This window comes from Rhamphochromis sp. 'chilingali' (assembly GCF_963969265.1).
Source record: "Rhamphochromis sp. 'chilingali' genome assembly, chromosome: 17".
Lineage (NCBI taxonomy): Eukaryota > Metazoa > Chordata > Actinopteri > Cichliformes > Cichlidae > Rhamphochromis > Rhamphochromis sp. 'chilingali'.
The window spans coordinates 32,188,958-32,207,774 of NC_137944.1; the positions used below are offsets into that span (position 1 = coordinate 32,188,958).

Genomic DNA, 18,817 nt, shown 5'->3' on the forward strand with positions numbered 1-18,817 from the left:
ACTAGTCAGTGACTTACATTAAAGATAAAGTTTTCTGGTCCTAGAAACACAGAGAGCACAGAAAAATTGAAAAGCAGCATATGCAAAAGACACTAATGTCTCTATTGGTGTATCTAAATATGCATGAGTTTTATTGCATAGATTTCAAGAGTAGAAATCTGAATATCAGATAAAGGCAGATTTTATTGGAGGAGTTAAAGGTGCAGTTAGAAATGTGTTTGTCTTCATCACTTTCTAAATCAAAACCGTCAATAGACAAAATAAAACATATTTTTAGGAGTAAATTGGTCTATAAATGAGCCGGTTTACACATCTTGGGGTTTTGATGATGACTGTGATTAACCATTAAGCTAAACCTGCCAATCATAAGGTAGGTAAACCCCAAGACATTTCCTACCTTATGCAAAAACCCGACACAGTCAAAAAAAACCTAAACAACACGGTTTTTGCTTTTTATGTCTTTCCTTACAAAGAAACTATTAAATATATAATTTAGCGTTTGCTGTATTTAATCTAAATTCAGCCATTTTGTGCAGCGCTGTGTGATTTAACAGGTCTAATACATCACAAGGTTGTTATAAAACTATGTGACATTTTAGGTATGTGATTGAGGGCCGCACAAGAAAATGCACGCGCCTTTAGGTTTGGAGTAATAGCTTATGTGGGTAATTATTGTTTTCTGTGCCGGTTTATAGTTTTAAACCATTAGTGAGGTGACATTTGTTGACACCAGCTGTGCTTTTCAGTGTTAGGAAGGTTTAGTCAGCTGTGATGACTAAAGAGAAATGTTCCCTTGGTTTGCTTCTGCACTGTTATATCATCAAGTGGATGAATAAAATGTACAGATTTAGTGTATTTGTTACGTTCACGTGCCTCACTGCTCCCCCGTGAACTGCATTTTGACAACCCCCGGTCTAAGGGGGCATTACTTGTTAATGCAAATTATGGGGAATCGTCTTGGACCAGGAAACAACCAGACACACAGGCACAAATTAGGAAGTACAAACCTAAAATTAACAAAATAAAAATAAACTGTAGGCTGTTGGATAAAGGAGATGCCGTTCACTTCAAGTCTTTGATATATTTGAACTTTCAGTCCCAAGAATTTTGATGATTTTACTTCAGTTGTGCCGGTTTGTACTCAATATTTTTGATTCTAAAGGTGAGATTTTAGACTTTAGAACCTCCTTTGCATCACTTGTCTGGTTCCCTCCTGTGTTAAAGTTACCAGCCTCCTGGTACAACACAATCACAAACCCCTCAACTCTCTGAGTCACATACTCGGCTCACACTGAGCAAAGTTCATTTTTCCCGGACACCATTACCAAACTTCTGTCAGCCATCGTAGGTGTTCAAAAAAAAAAAAAAAATCAATTACCTCTCACTCATGGAAATTACCAGGCTAATTTAGCATGGTGGCACGAAAACACAGAGCAATTGGTAGGACATTTGATGCTTTCTACCTTTTATTTCCTCCACAGCCTGCATCCTGCTGTTCAGCTCCTGCTTTACAGCCATATGATCTCAGAGCTCAGAGCTAGCATTGCTTTTTCCCCACCGTGTGTGTGTATGTGTGAGTGTATGTAGAATTCACGGTACAGAAGTCGATGTGGCGTGTGTTCCCTGGGTGGCACTTAACAGAGACAACATTGGCCATTATTGCCCATTACTGTCAATGGTCAATGACCAGTATATGTCCTGCAGTTATCTTAACAAGATCGCAGCCCATAGCTGTTACCACCCCGAATGGACTCACCATTGATTATATCTGCGTCTAAGACAGGAAGCAGCAGCAAATGGCCACAGTTACGCAAGCTTTAATCGCTGCTTCATAGTTTTTCCTCATATTTCTAACCTTTCAAACATCCTCTGCTGACATTTAGCAGTCAATCGAGCTTCTCAGATTCCTCTGTAATGCTATTCCAGCGATGGCTGGCATGTGTTTGTCCACTGCAGATGTGTCCCTCTGTCCTCTGTTTGAATGTACAGATCCGACACGTCAGGTGACCTGTGCGCACCTACATGTTGGGTCATTTCCACTGCTGTTTGTTTGCTGTTTGGAAACTATGAATGTACTTGTACACCTTATGATGTAATGGATATGAGTATACGTGCCGCAAAACAGACACCCCTGCCCCTCCCCCATACCGCAAACCTTACATAAGACAAATCATTTTTTATGTCTATTGATCGCTGTGCTGCTTTTGCACTTTGCATAAATGTGAATATGTGCGTGTGCTTGAATGTGTAGATTCCTGAAGCTATCAGTGTATTTCTGTGTATTTACATGTGGCTGATACGTTCGTCTTATTGAGCCTCAGATGAACAGCACAGAGTTGTATTAATAGATGGTCTCCATGGAGCTCAGAGACACTTCCTGTTTACTGATAGTTAACCAGCTTGTATAATCTTCTCTTGTTCTCTCTTTCACTTCTTCTTTTCCTTCTCTTTGTTCTTTTACACTTACACATCATTCCTTTCATCCTCCAAACCTTCTCTCTCCTTCATTCTCCTTTCTCCCCCTCATCTCCTCCTCACTTCTCCATCTATCTCTTCTTTCCTTTTTCCACCTCTTTCTGTCTTTCTCTCTCTCAAGAGCGTGGATCCCGCATGAACAACACCCCCCAGCTCACTTCCGGGCCCACCCTGATTTCTGGTAGCAGCAAAGGTGCGGGAGGCGGCGGCGGCAGCGTCTTGAGACACAACAGCAGCCACCCGTCTTTTTCGCACTCCTTCCACAACCTGGCTCAGCTGCCACCGTCCTACGATGCAAACATGAAACCTGAGATCAACCGCTACAGCTCGCTGAAGAGGCTGGGTGAGTCGCTGGGGGAGATAAAGGGATGGAAAAGGAGGAAAAAGGGAAACCGGAGTGAGGGATGAAGTGGGACTGATTGAGCGTTCAGGACCACTGGGAGCTTTCAAGTGAAACAACGCACACAAGGCCTCAGCTGTGTCTGATTGGTTCTTAAGTGTTGATGATTACACTACAAATTTTCAAAGAAATCATTACTTTTTATTATGAAAAAAAGCAAATGTAGTCATACAAAGATAAATTAAAAGTTTATACTTTGAGACTTTATAGGACGTAGTTGTGAATCACAAAAAAGAGCAACTATAGCAGATTGATTTGGAAGTTTCAAAAAAGACCAAGTTTGGCCAGAAGGCAAAGAAGGGGCTGTAACACCGGCCCCGCAAAACACAGAAGATAACAGTTTTCTGTGTTCAGAAAACTGCTGATTAATCTTCACAGCACCTACGATGAGGACAGAGCATACACAAAAACATTATCTGCATCTGTTTGTCATAAAGTGAGGACTAGTAAGCCGATGATGGACTCTCAAAACTTCGATCGCTACACTTTTATTCACTTTATGGCATCTTTCATTTGACCCTGCCTGCAGGAGAATTCCTCCATCTTTTAGTGTAAAATCCATCCATGTTCTTAGCAGCTTGTCCAAATAAGATTACAGAATGGCTGGAGTCTGTCCCAGCTAACATTGAGCAACAAGTGTTGTACACACTGGGCAGGTTGCCAGTAAACTAGAAGTGTGCAATTCCTGGAGAAATTGCAATAAAACATATATTCTATTAATGCAAATGTCTTTAAACTGACATTTAAATCTAAAATATCTCATAAAAACCAGAAAATGCCGTGCTCTCCTTTAAACTCAACGCTGCAGGTATCACAGGCAGAGAGAGGACGGCTGCTGTCAGCCTGCAGCAAAGTTTAAAAGAAATGCACCAAATTTAAAGTAGAAAGCTAAACAAGCAGTTTGTCAGTGTGACAGTGGAGCTGTCACGCCTTCCCCCTTTTCACTGTGCCCAATTCCCAGATATTGTCAGTGGAGTGTGTCATCACTGATCACATGTGTTTCTGTTTTTGGTGTATTTTGGTAGCTGAATTCAACCAGACTTAATTCGTTTAATTGTTTTGCCTCTGATGAGTCCTCAGTGTTCCTGGGACTCAGCTGGTAACCAGTGGGAGTGAAGACATGTTTGATTAGGTCCAGAGCAGAGAGTGACTGGGGCAGAAGCAGGGGAACGTGAGAGAGTGATTTCTGTAGTATTTTAGTATTTTCTTTAGTTTTATTTTAGTTTCCTTGATTGATTTTTTTTTCTTTTGCTGTTAATTACCATGTTTTTGCACATACTCCTGCCTAAAGATTGACTTCTTCTGCATCCCTTTAAAACTTTTTGGTGTCAAACACAAACTGCCCGTCATCTGGGGTCTCTGCATAACAGTGACACACACTTTTGTGTTTGTTTCCTCTTGATTATACTGTGCTGCTGCTATGCTGATCAACCTGGGGGCAGACGAAGTAGGTGAAAATTGGCTTTTCTTGACGTTTAAAGTTACTGAACAGCTGAACAGGGGTTTGATTTTGATTAAACTAATTGCACGGGTGTTTACTTGAAAATGTTATGTTTCACTCAACCTGGATTGACTGTTTCAGTCGTGTCGCCTCCTCCTCTTTGCCGCTCGCTGTCAGAGAGTCCTGATCACTGATGTCGTATTATTAACCTGTTGAGGAAAAACTGAGACTGATTGCGCTGATTCTCATTAAAGTGGCTGTAAATACATTTTAGTCCTCGCAGATCTGTTTTTAGTTACAGACGCGAGTGAAATGGTGTTACTGCACCGTCAGCTTTACTCTTTCCCATATTCACGACTTCACTTTCTTTATAAGTTCCCTTTAATGTGAAAATACTGACTGCATGAAGAAAGTATTTGCTAGGGAGGGTTCAGTTCAGCTGGTTTGCTATACGGATGAACTCATAACTGAGGTCGATAGAAATAGTTGGTTACGTTACTGTTTGATTTTTGGTCATCCAAATCCCAAATCATGTCTCTGCCAACTAAACTGTGAGCAGGTTTTATTCATATAAACTGGCCATGACTGTGTTTGCATTTTTGTGGCCTGGTTAGTAAAATTTCAGGCTGCTGATTCTGCAGGGAACCTAAATGATGGTACCAGGCATGGCCACCTGAGTTTGTGACAAATAATCATCTCAGTGTGTTGTCTGAATGTGTAAACTGCTTCTGCTAAACAGCCAAAGACATGGAGAAGAAGATGGAGTTAGATGGATGATGAGATGAGGGAGAATTGAGGAAACAGTGGGGGAAAAGAGGATAATAAAGAAGAAAGAAGGAAGGGAGGAGGAGGAGAGGAAAGATAAATGAAGTTGAAGGAGATGGGAAGGCAGCATGGTAACATGAGGCAGGGTGAGGGTAGAGAAGCAGGTTTGTTAACCAGAAGAGGAAAATCAGGGGAAGGCTGGCTGGGTGAATAAGGATGCAGCATTAATGGGGGAAAAGAGATGGTAAGGAAGATGGAGATGCTGTGAGCTCGAGTGAGCAGACTGAGAAGAAAGGAGAGAGAGGCAGTGAAAGAAAGGAAGAAGGGATTTGAAGGAAAAAGAGATGTGGAGGCAGGGGGAGGGGCGTTGGCTGGCTGGTCCGCAGGGGCCTGGCTGCCTTCGACGGAGAAGAAAAGACGTTGGAGAGGCAGTGGCTGGTCGCCTCTCTCGCCCTGTGATTGCCGAAGACTGCAGGGGGAGGGGAGTCGCCTCTGCAGGCTGAGTGATGGATTGTTACTACGTGGGGGGTCATATGTGTGCGTGTGTAAGCGGTGTGGCGCTTCGTGAACATGGAAGCATTAATGAGGTGGAAGAAGAGTCCAGATGAGATTCTTTACTATTTCAATTCAATCAAAATAAGGAAACACTTCAACAGATAAAAAGGCTTCCTCACATCAGAGAACAGAAACCTTCATATTCATGAATGAGCATCTCGGTCGATGTCCTGCAGCCTTTTTAAGGAAATTTCGAAAAATCCCAGAGAGAAGCAGATGCCATTCCCATAATTCACCTCTTTATTTTCTCCTTTTTCTTCTTCTGTTTGGTCACCATGTTTTTTCTCTCTCTTTTGTTGTCCCTCCTTCATATAATTGCACTTCCTCAAATGACTGAGCACATTAATTTATATTGCAGGCGGCCGTGTTCCTGCAGCATGAATGAGCACTGCATTTTGTTTGATAATTAGAAATCACCTCTAGATAATGAAGAAAAAACCAAGGAAAACATTTGCAGTAGAGCTGTAGCATGCACTTCACTTTGACAGAGTGTTTTCTGAGGTTTGTGTGCAGGTGGCTCTGTTTTCTCTCTCTGCTCCATGACTGAGAGACGATGCGAGGGAATACGTGCAGGAGTTTAGAAAAACTGCATATTTTTAATTTTAAGTGAAACTTGCTGATTTTGTTTTGTCCTTTTTTCACACTCTAACCAATCGTGGTAGATGGCTGCCCCTCCCTGAGTCTGAATCTACTCAGAGATTTGTCTGATTGACTTCTTCCTCTGATAACGTAGGATCTTTTATTTAAAATATAACGCACTTATGGGTAGCTGTTGTTAACTGGTGCTGTATAAACAAATTGAATTTAACAGAATAGCTGGAACCAGGAAATGTACAGGGTTGGTGTGTTTTATGGAGGAAATTTCAAACTCACAATGACAATCAAAGAAGTGAAATTCAAACTTCCAATGAGCAAATTAGTTACTGATAACCTACACAGATCAGCTGGCTGTGTGTGAAAACGTCTCAGCCCATACCCACATGAGAAAAGAAAAAGGAAAAACACTATGATACACTAATGTAATGCTGAAAAGCTGACTACATGGAGTTACATGAACTGACTACATGAACAGAAGAAGCTCCACTGGTTGCATATACACGCGCACACACACACAGCTTAGCTAATCGTAAACAGGTGTGGCAGATTCAACAGAGGTGGAAGTGTTGCGGGAGAAGCAGACAGTTGCAGAAGAGGGATCACTAACAGAGACAGGAAGTAACAGTAACAGCAGGAAATGACTTAAACGTAAACATGAACAAAATCCCCCAAAAATGATGCAGTCAAAGACGATTTTTCATGGCAGTGTTTCCTAACTGAGAGAAGCGACCCGGAAGCATCCGTGTAGAGCTGGTCAGATTCTCCAAATACTGAGGAAAGGTGCGCCAGTGCTTCCTGTGTTACCTCGTTTAGCAGTGGACTGGAGCATCCTTTATGAAAGGACTCGAGCTATTTCCATCCCAACGTTCATACCAACACACCATCTGACACATAAACTGATGCAGATTGTAGAAATGTTACTTATAGTTTTCCAGTTCATGCCAGAGCTGAACTCAAAACTTCTGTAGTAACCTCTTTATTTACGCCTCATGTGAAGAAAGTGGATTTATATAAACTCTCTAAATCCAGAGTATGAGTTATGTTAATTAATCAAAGTGCATTTAAGGTCCAGGCTGCATTGGTAATGTCTGTTCTCCATTCAGGATTATCGTGAATGAACTTTCACTTCAATCAGCTGGAAAAAGTGGGGTAATATGCTGATTTAGTACTCTGAGGTTCAGGTCCTTCTAAAATCACATTTACCTTTTCTTCACCTGATGTTTTCCACTAATGACAAGAAAGAAGAAAAGGGGGTAGGAGCTATTTTTTTAGACTAACTTCACCCCAAATGCTGAAGTGCCCAAAATCTGCTTTTTTTCTAATGGCCAGCAGGGGGCGACTCCTCTGGCTTTGAAAGGAAGTGCAATGAGAAATGTACAGGAAAAACCGGAAACACTCTACCTTTCAAATTTCAAGTCATATGAGTGTGCAGTGTTTCTTTTGGTCCGTTGTCTTTTACCAGGTTTGATTTCAAAATGCTCAGCTAGAAGCTTTACATCACGATGTCGCAGCCAGTCATTGTGGCTACGTTTAACTTCAGTCAATGTTGCTCTTAAGTTTCAGACATCCCAAAGATAACTTGCCTTAAGTTGTAGCTCACGTTTGACATTATACTACTGAATCTACTAAGGACTGTAGGATCTGACTACACCAGACTTGCAGTGATGGCAGCGAGCACTTTAAACATGAAGCAGTCACTTTGTCTGTGCTGGATGATTTTATTTCCCAGACACTGATCGCTTTCACAGAGGAATGTAAAACCCTTTGTTAAGCAGATTCAGGCTGAATCATTCATTCACTTCTACTTGTCTGATTATTAGATTCCTGCTTTTTCAAAGAAAACCACCCTGAATGTCAGTTTTGGTGAAACACTCCTTCAAATGGAGAATAAAAAGTTGTCATTGTGACACATAAAGAGGGAATATGGCCTCCCGTCAGCCTTTCTCTGAAACGTGATCCTTTTGATGCCGTTCCCCAGACGGCGCTGCAGAAAGGACACTGATAAAGGCTTCTTTGTCTAAGGAGGGCAGCCAGGGAGAAACCTTGAGATAATTTAGCCTTATTGGAGGGGAGTAAACAGAGAGCGTGAGGGAGAGTGAGGAGAAAGACTGAGAGGAGGGAGAGGTTGAGGACAGAGAGAGGAAAGAGAAGCAGAGAGAAAAGCCTGAACAGCGAGGAGAAGGTGAAAAAGCAACAACAACTAGACTGGAAAAAAGAAAAGTGTGGAGAATAGTGAAGACAAAGAGGCAAACAGAAGGAGGGGAAGAGACCTGAGAGGGAGAGCAAAGAAAAGGAAAGAGGGAATGCAGAGGTAGAGAGAGGTGGCTGGTTAAAGGTCAGCTTTAAATTGGCTCTTGGGGAGCTGCTTACATGGAATTGCTTTGAAGATTAAAGTGGGCTCGGGCTACGCACAGAAGCACTGCTTCTCACTGTTAGTGAAACTGACTAACTGCTTCCCTCTCCGTCATTCCTTTCTTCTGTCTTTACGTTGTCCCTCGACTTCTTTGTTTTCACATCATTTATGCTGTGAAACATCTTCTTTCGCCACCTTTAAAGCCTATTTTCACCTCACGTCCTCTCTGTCTTTGGCCTTGAGCTTGTCTTCTACCTTTATTCTTTTATGCCTCATGCAATATACAGCGTATCTCTCCTTTTGCATTATCCATTTGTGCCTTCTGTCTTTGTCCTCCTGTGACAAAATGTCTTTCTCACTTTTTCATTTCCTCCTTTCTCTCTTGGATTCTTCTTTCTTCTCTTTCAAGACATTTAAGGTCAGTTTCTTGCTACACAAGACATTTCTTGCTCTAATTTGTTCGCCCTTTCTGATATTATATTTTCTTTCATTTTCACCTGCTTCTCCCTTTTTTATTGCTCCACTCTTTATCTGATTCTCACAGTCTCACAAGACCATTTAGTAGCTTTATAGCTTTATTATGTCAGTGAATTTGAGCTCTTTGCATGATCTTCATGAGCAGGTCTTTGATACTTTTTTCCTGCACGGACAAGAAGCATTAAAATTTTTAGTAAACGATTTTAATTTCAACATCTCTTGATGTTGATGAAGATCATAATATTTTATTACTGCTGCTCTCCAGCTACTAAATGGACCTCTCAAGATGTGTTTTCTCTAAATCTCTTGTCTTCCTTATTTTAACTGAAGCCATATTCACACATGAGTAACTAACAGTACCACCGAGCCACATTTTTGGGATCTGCAGTTGTCCTTTCTCACATGTAGCAGACAGCAGGGGATCGTTTGCTGCCTCTCGTGACTAGAAATACTGTTTTCATGAGGATGGAGCATGTAGGAGTCATGACACATGACGCCCACTTGCACACTTGTGAATTCACAGGACAGTTACTTGCACCATTGTCACATGTGCACAGTCGGACATTAAAACAGAGACATTATTTAAGGAGGCATTCAAAGATCTATGGGAAAATAGATGGCAAAGAGGCCATTAGGTAGCTGTTCTACTGACGGATGCCCTCATTAACAATTTAAATGTCATTGCTGTAGTAAACATGAATGTAAATGCAGTTTTTTAACCTTTTTAAACAAAGGCTTAAAAATATTGTATTGGAATTAGCACGATGTTTGAACTGAGTCATTAGGGACACCATAACGGTGTGAAATCTGTACTTGAATCTTGTATCTTCCCCTCTCTGAGCCTGCTTCTGCCATAGGTTTCTTCCTGTTAAGAGTTTTTCCTTCCCACTGTCACCCAGTGCTTTTTCATAGCGTGCCATCTGATTGTTGGGGGTTTCTCTCTATTTTTGTAGCCTATTTACCTGACAATATAAAGCGTCAGGAGTAGACTGTTTTGATTTGATGCTATATACATTTTTCCGGACATCACTAAACTTTTGAAGCGGATTCAATACAAATGGGGTTTTGAACTGTACATAGATTGAGATTGAGCCGCACATACATACGGCTCACTCGCACGTCATATATCAAACACAGCCTCTCAGTTTAAGCTGCCACATTTCCCATCTCTCTTTCAGACCTGATGGAGTCGGTGCTGCCCTGCATGCTCTTTCAACACCTCCACCACACCAGCATCCACCTCCAGTGACATATTTAATTATCACTTCCTCCTAGCATATTTGTGCTTTGTCCTTTGTCTCAGTCATCCAGGTCATAGTAATCTTAAGTGTTCAGTCAAAGGCTTTTTGAAGAGGTTTCACCTCTCATCTGAAAGGCTTCATCATTTCTAAAAGCTGGGTGGATTCCTTTAGTTTTCCCTTATACTTTCTGTTTTCTCGGCCGGTTGAGTTTTTACAGTGAGTGATGACAATGGACCCTGGATGCAAAACTAATGGGATACCTCATATATGTGTACAGTAGTAAAAGATGCATGATACTGCAAATGTAGCCAGCAAGCTTAGATTATACATGAAGGCATTTCAAACCTAAACCTGTATTTTTTCTTAAGACTTGCAGGGGGTGTTGTATAAAAGAGAGACCCTTTCCTGATGAGTTCATGGCCTCTACCTTGATTAATACAACATGAGCAAATTGTGGTCCCCCTCTTTTTTCACAGCAAGCTTGTGGAGTAATGTGTTGTCCATGTTATCTCCAGTCCCATAAAGGCAACAACTTCTGATTCTGTGAAAGTTTTGTTCAGTAATCAAACTTTAAATTTGTAACAATGTATCTTTATGTTAATTCCAGAGACTTACCTGAGAATGACTACAGTGATTACACCTTTCCTATCAAACCAAACAATCAGCTGTATATAATCATCAATAATTATCATTCTGTGTTAATCATCAACATACAAAATAGCTTTTTACATATTACACATTTCTCTTTGTGTTTTTGTGAATCAGAGAAAGAACTTGATGAGTATTCCAGCTACTACAACTCCAAGCGCCGCTCCAACAACGCTCCGCCCTCCTTCTACTCCTCTCAGCACCACCTGCCCTTTGGAGGGGACTACACGCTGGGATCCAGAGGCACGCTACCACTCCATGGCTCTCGGCCCCACCTCCACATGCCGCCCTCCACCCCCAACCCATACCCGCTCCCCTCCCAGACACATTACACCAGCTCCAGCTTCGATAGGCCACCACGCCGTGTCCGTTCCCAGGACCAGCTGCTGGCATTTGGGGAAGGCAACACTCTGTCCCGCCTGTCCAAGAACCAGCAACACCAGTACTACAAAGCCATGATGAGCACCAGCAGGAGCTCTACATCACAGACGCTCCGCAGGTGAGATCGGGGATAAGAGGTGAGGTGTGATCAGATAGGACAAAGAGAAGCAGCAGATGAAATACTAAAGACAAAGGAGTCAGATCAGAGAAGAGGAAGACAAGAGAAAAGAAGGGATCATAGAGATATGAGATGACATGAGAAGATGGAGGTGAGATGAGTCAAATCCCATTAAGAAAACACAAGAACAAAGGGAATCAGGGTGTAATATTTAATCAGTATCAAGAGTGGGACAGTTTCATCAAAGTTTAAAGAGTCTGGCAAAGTGAGGGTTCACGCTATTAAATTTAGGTAACAAAAATTCTGTTTGGGATATATTAGAGGTCCCATATTATACCTTATTTAACTAGTTAAAATCGTATACGTCCTAAAAGTAATCTTTAAAGTTTGAGCTTGACACAGTGTAGCTCATCCATCCTTCAAAACACAGCTTTGATTTTAGTGCTTTTCCTAACAGGCTGTCTCGTTGTCGGTACTCTTAAATAAAATGAATTCCAGCTGTGCCTTTCTGCCATTTCCATGAATACCCATAGACTAACCATTATCATCATGCAAAGCTACTCTAATAAATAAAAACATGGAGCTGAAAAAGTGCATTATACTTCAAATTTCCACAATTTAAGATGGTCCCCCTTAGAGTTGTCGTGATACTAGAACTTTGAATTCAATTCCAATACCCAGGAAAGTACTCTATACCATTTTCAAATCATAAAGCTTCCAGTAAAATTAATATTCAAATATTGTAATACTTTTATGACACTGACAAGAAGTCTGTGTTTCCAGGTCCCATGAGCGGCTCCTGGTCTCCCCTGACCGTCTGGAGGACCGGCTGATGACGATGGGTCTGCTGCCGGGAACGAGTGAGCGAGGGGGAGGAACCGGGATGGTTCCCACCATGGGCCGGCTCAGCCACCACCAGAAGGCTCAGTCACAGCAGAACATTTGTGTCACGCCATCCATGGACCGCCACCACATGATCAAGATGAACTCCCACCCCACATCAGGCCACGAGCACGACCGCAGCACCACGACCATGTCCGGCATGGGCATGCACGGTGGCTGGGACTCCCACGGCGGGACAGGTGGAGGCCACCCCAACGCCCGACGTATGGCTTTCGCCAGCAAGAGGCAGAACACGATTGAACAGCTGCACTTCATCCCCGGAGGAGGTGGAGGCCAGGGACTCCGGACTGGGAGTAAGAATGAGGTGACAGTGTGAGAGGAAGAGTGGTGGAGAAGAGGTGCAGATGAAAAGAAGCTGAAGACCAGATGAAGAGAGGGAAGCAGCGAGGTTTTTAGTGTGAAGATATGAGCAGGAAATGGCAAAGAAACAAGCAAGTGGTTTGATATCAGCTGGCTCCCTCACAGGGCTGCTCTCAGCTGCACACAGCCCCCTTCATAAAATAAAAAGTGGTGGATGGCAACATTAGTGAGTAAAGCCAATTGATTCTCTCTTTGTCACTTGTGTATTGGAAAAGAGAAATTTCACCTATTCTTTGTGAAGAGAAGACAAATGCCCAAGTAAAGAGCAAAAAAAAAAAAAGAAAAGAAAAAAGCAGTTAAAGGCTGCTGGGTATTCGCTGTGACTTTTATTGAAGGATATCCACTGAGTCAAATTTGTTGAATTGTCCTTGAGTTTTGTTGCGCTGTCCTCTGAGTCCTCGAGTGCTCCGACAGAAATTCATCCATCTTTGAATCCACTGTGGATGTCAGAGCGCCGAGGCAGAGGCAGACGGGTTTGCTTGTCAGTGTATTTATACAAGTATTTAAAACCAAACAAGTTGCTTTTGTATGAAATTAACCTGATACTATTACTACTACTACTACTAATAATAATATTAGCATAACTGAGCCCTGTAGGATTTTGTGTATACTTAGTTGAAAACATATTTATCCTTTAGCCAGCCACTTTGTAATGTAAAGACTGGTCATATGATCAGTCTGTCATTTCTTTCTCTAGTCGTGATTGGACTATCAAAGTAAAACTGCTGAAATAATGCAGCAGTTAACTCTCATTTGATTTCTTTATAGCTCGATTCACTCAAGCTAAAGATAAATAAATAAAATGAGCCGTTTAGAGACGAAAAGCAAGTCAAAGCGCTGCCATAAAGGCCCAGTCACACCAGCATTTCACGAAAACTCCCAAGAACTAAGTGCCAGTTAATGATAAAGGGAAGGATAAAAATAAAGAAGGTTGAGGAGCTATTGTGAATGTCTCAAGTTGCTACTTCTAAAACATTTTGAATCCAGATGTTCGCCTGTGTTTCTGGTGTGACCGGGCTTTACAAGTGAAGTCCACTTTGCAGTATGATTTTAGCTGACTATGCTCTTGTACAGTGAAATCTAGTGGGTGTATATCATCTATGAAACATTGTGTAATTCGTAGGCTAAGAAAGTTTTGAACTGAGCCAATCTCATACATTGACTGACTGACCAAACATTCTTCAGCAACTGTAGGGTTTCCGCCAGTCTACCATAGACTTAGCAGCTTTTTAATTGACCACCTCCCACACTTTTATAAACAAAAGCTACATTTGTAACGTTAGCTAATGTATCTTATTATCCTGTTTTTATTGTTACCCATTTTTCAGATCAGCTAATAGTACAATAATTTAAAAAAGAAAATAGAAAACAATGTTAAACTTAAAGCATTAGCTTTGGTGGACATCTACTATTTACAAATGACAGTAAGCTACATGATTCCTAGCCATAAGTGAACAACTATAACCATATTGTGGGCTCTGTGGGTGGTATAGCACAGTAAAGTGGGAAAAAACACTCAATTTGTATCCAGAGATATAAAGTGAGAGCTAACTGCATATTAAGTCTGACATCATTGGGCATTTCTGGGTCCCAAAAGAAAAGAGTCATTGAGGAAACTTTGAGAGTTAAAAAATTCCAAATTCCAAGCTTGAATAAAAGGATCTGTGCGCTCGTTCTCCCAGTAAAGTTTAACATTCCAGCAATCATGGAAAAGAAGGTTTACTAAGCTGGAGTTAGAATTAGGTTAGTTGATCTTGTCAAGTGAAGCTAAGCTAGTTGACATATAACTGGTGCCATTTGCCATATAGAGCTATGTTTAGTCTAAAACAAACTAATATAAAGTCCAAGTTGAGGTTTCTCGCTGAGACCGATGTCTTCATTGAATCAGACCAAGAAGCCAAGTCCATCTTTTGTTTCCTATGATTTCATTGACCGGAAGAAGGTAATAAAAATGGAACGCACTTCACCTAAGATAACATCTGAGCCTCATCCATGACACAAGGTTATGAAAAATGTAAAAAGTCCTGAGCCTAAGTTGACTGCTTACACTGAAATCTTAGTCGGCACGCTAAATATTTTGTGTCTGAGACACCGTTAGCTCATGGCTAGGATAGCTAGCTTTGGAGGAAAAAATTTTAATAGTTTCTGATTTTTGGTAAAGTGATTTTGGATGGCAGTTATTAAGATTTCAGATGGAGCTGCAATCATTTTCAAAAACCAAAAATCCCATTTTAACACCATTAATTTTACATTTGGACCCAGAAACAGGGTTGTTTTGTTATCGCTCAACAAAATGGCCAAAATGTTTCTGCTATAGGTGCAACATCAGCAATGTTAAATGGTGGCTGGGGTCGACAACTTCTCTGGCGGAAACCCTGAACTGTTCAAAACTTTTCATGGCAAGCTTGTAGAGGGGTCGAGGGCTTTGTTTCTGCCGCCGATTGGTATTAAACCAACCCTCCTGTACGTCTACAGCACCACACGTTTTCCTGCAAGTTCAGCTGCTCACCTCGTACGAAGGGGAAGGGTGGCAAATGGGTTTTAGGCGGTGGGGGGGGACAATGGACACTTCACACCAAGGGCTAAAATGAATTATCTTTGTGTGTCTATGCTCTGTACAGTCTCTGCTTCTCATTTTCATTTTTTCCTGTGAGTCGGGAGGCATGCTCGTGCATATTTTTCACAGATATTTTTATTTTTATTCTTCTTGCTTAGAGAGAAAAAAAATTTAAATGCAAGGAAATTGTGCAAAGCAAAAGAACTTTTGTGTACCATGTAAAGACACATAACCATTTTAAAAAGCTGCGGGAGAAGCGTTGACCATAATGATGTCATATTTTGTACATTTTTTTGGTTTTCTGGCTGTGAGATGGACCTTCTGGCCACGCTGGCTGGATATACCCTTTCTGGGGTTTCAAGAGAGGCCTTGTTTAAGGTTCCACTCTCGGGTTGTATTTCGATAAAGACAGACATGATTGATTACTGCGTGAAGCTTCCTGCCAGCCAGTTTTAGTGTTTTAATACATGTGCTCACGTGTTAATGGTTTATGTAGAAGTTCCCCCTCAATGACACTATGAACGCTATCATCATGAGCTTTCTTTCTTTCTCTTCTACTTAAACATGTATTTATTTTTTTAATCTCTGTGAGTTTTAATGTATAATCCTGGATTTTCAGTATTAAAAACTTTCTAGTGGAATTTAAAAAAAAAGAATAGAAGAAGAAAAACCCTTTGTATACACAAGAACAAAAAAGAGCTGATGCAATCATAGAGAAAAGAAGAAACGCATGACGGTGTCAGAAGCCAGTGTTGGTGATGTCATAGTGCTGACTTATGATGTCACGGCGTGTATGTGCGTACATGTACATGCGTCTGTTTTAGTTTGTGTGCCCGTGCGTGTAACTTTCTGTGTCTTCTTATTCTTCTTAGGAATGCTGAACCTCATTATTATTTATTTTTCTTCTTTTTGTTTGGACCAAACTCGGAGTACGTCTTCAGCACTCGAGTCACTGCGTGTTCATATCAAGCTGTAATGACATTTTGAAAGCCTGTCGTTCTTTTAAAAATTCATTTTTTTAAAGGGACATCATTCAGTTAGCTTTTCTTGTCGAGCTATGTTCATCAAAGTGAGGACTTTTCAGACATTTGAAAATGTAACTTACTGAAGGCTTATATTGTGTCAGGTTTTGGTGTTTTAATAGAAGCTGAGTGCTTTAATTTATTGGTGTTTAAGTTTGTGTCACTGAAATTTGAGTTTAAAGGTACTTTTTGTAAACTTTGATGTTTAAAAATTCTTTAAAATGTTCCAAAATAAACAAAACTATGAAAAAGAAATGTGAAGAAACAACCACTGTGACTTTATATATAAAACATGCACTGTTTGGGTGCATCAAGTGAAGCTGGAATGGGGTGCAAATAGTCTTACCTTTATTTGTCAAAAACAGCACATTTTTATTTATGACCAACCAACAGTTCGACTGCCTTGTCTTGATCAACAAATAGGTCCAAAATTATCAGACGTAACCACCGTGACGTCGCCCACTAGATGAACATTTTCAGTATCTGACCTGACTGAAAACCTCAATCAAATTCTCCCAAGGGTAATTACAAAAAGTACCTTTAATATATGTCCACAAAAGCTGTTTGTCTTTTAAAAGAAATGTTTTCATCTGAGAAAATTTTAAAGGCACAGAAGGTATAAAAAGCAGCTTTTTTTAGGTTGCAATACGGCCGAAAGAGGAGAACGTTAATTGCATTTAAAGGTTGTTTTTCTGTGGAGAGCAGTTGTTGCCGATGTGGAGCAGAATGTAAAGTGACCTGATTTGGCTGATTTTAGAACCATAAAAGAGCACGAGGCATAAAAATAAGAAGGGAGGGTGGATGTAAATGACGTGGGAATTCAGTTATATTTTTAATGTCTCGCTCATTTTTCCTCATACCTTCAAAAGTCTGATGCAGATGTTATAATCCATGTTCAGTTAATTGGTCCTCTGATCAAACTGTGTGTGTGTGTGTGTGTGTGTGTGTGTGTGTGTGTGTGTGTGTGTGTGTGTGTGTGTGTGTGTGCGCGTTTTAACCACTGGGGGGGTGTTGGCAGGCTTGGGCATATTTGTATTCTCGAAGCTACTCTGCATACCTCAAATTGTATAATACATTTATTTATTACATCCCCTTACATGTCTATTTCCAAGAATATCCAGACAAAGGTCTCACAGATGTGCAACCCTTTTGTTATTGGTGATCGATTCTTGCGTTTGTAGAAATCATACTGTTTAATTGATAATAACAATAAAATTAAATACCACTAAACTTTGTTTTTCTGTGTGGTGTGATTAAATATTACTTTTTTAATATTTAGGTCACATTTTTATGTTTAGAACTTTTTATTAATATATTTAATGTTGATCCTGACTCCCTCTGCTTTTTACAATTTTTTTTTTTTTAGTAGATTTCATTTTTTCCCCTTTTTTTTCTCCCAGAGTCACAGGCCCTCTGAATAAATGAAGTTGGAATGAAAATTTCCCCTTTTTTTCCAGAATTATTGACCCTTCATAAATTCCTAAGTATGGAGACATCGACATGAGATGTTCAGGGTTAAGAAAAAAACTCCACAAAAATGCATTTGAACTCGGCTAAAAGTTACAGATCGATTTTACATCAACTATCTACATACATTTAAATTGTTAAGGAAAACTTCAGAAAGTACATTTTGGTTACATTTTTCAAGGGCCATCTATAACTGATATATAGCTGACACAGGCTATTGCATATCTTCTCTTCTACCTAAATCAAACCTACACCCTTGTTTCTATGGCATGTCTTCTTTCAACCTACATTGAGGGGCTCTCTATTAAAGCCACATTTTAACATTCTGAATATAACTCACAGTGTGAAATTAAGAAAAAAAAGAGCCAAACAAGTTCTATATAATAGTTTGGACACAGTACATTTTCTCTTTTATATGGAATATTAAAACCTTAAATGATCTCATCCAGTCTTCATTAAAGGTCTACTGCGTAGAATTCAAGAGGCTCTACAAGTATAAATAAAATATTCACAATTGTGTTTATTTTATTAAGTTTTAATAAAGTTACAATGAACGCTAATATACCAGCACACTTACAAAACCTTTTCCATACAGTGTCCTTTGTGTCTAAAGTAAAGCAAACACTGAATCTATGGACTGCCTTCAGCAGTTTCACCCACTAACACTGGTTCTCCTATTCACATGCAAAGGGGGATTTTATGATGGGTATTTATTTGACTGTGGTTTCCAACCGTGCATCTAGAGGCCACAATGTACTGCACTTTTAAACATGTATGCAGTGTTTACACTGACAGAATTTAAACAAAGTTTGGATGCACAGTCTAAGTTTGAAATGACTGACCCATGAATAACAGTATATGTATTTATATACAGTTGTACAAAGCATTAACCCCTTCCTATTGTGCAAAAGTGATGAAAAATATGGTGTAAATGGGCACTACCATATAAAACTGCTGACTTGTGAATCTATTCAATAGTGACTGGCGTTTAGAGATCCTTTGTGTAGAGGACCACAAGGGTCACAGAAAAGGTAATAAAGCATTTCTTTAAGTATTA

General features: G+C 40.4%; 1 protein-coding gene across 1 annotated transcript in view; it reads left to right on the top strand.

Moving 5' to 3' along the window:
- Positions 1-17,512, top strand: part of shisa7b (shisa family member 7) — a 51,413-nt gene extending 33,901 nt beyond the window's left edge. The window contains exons 7-9 of the mRNA XM_080862835.1: positions 2,597-2,818; positions 11,070-11,451; positions 12,235-17,512. Of these exons, the coding sequence (XP_080718961.1) occupies positions 2,597-2,818; positions 11,070-11,451; positions 12,235-12,670 (1,040 nt within the window). The 3' untranslated portion in view covers positions 12,671-17,512. The remainder of the gene's footprint in view (positions 1-2,596; positions 2,819-11,069; positions 11,452-12,234) is intronic.
- The last annotated feature ends 1,305 nt before the right edge of the window (positions 17,513-18,817 follow it).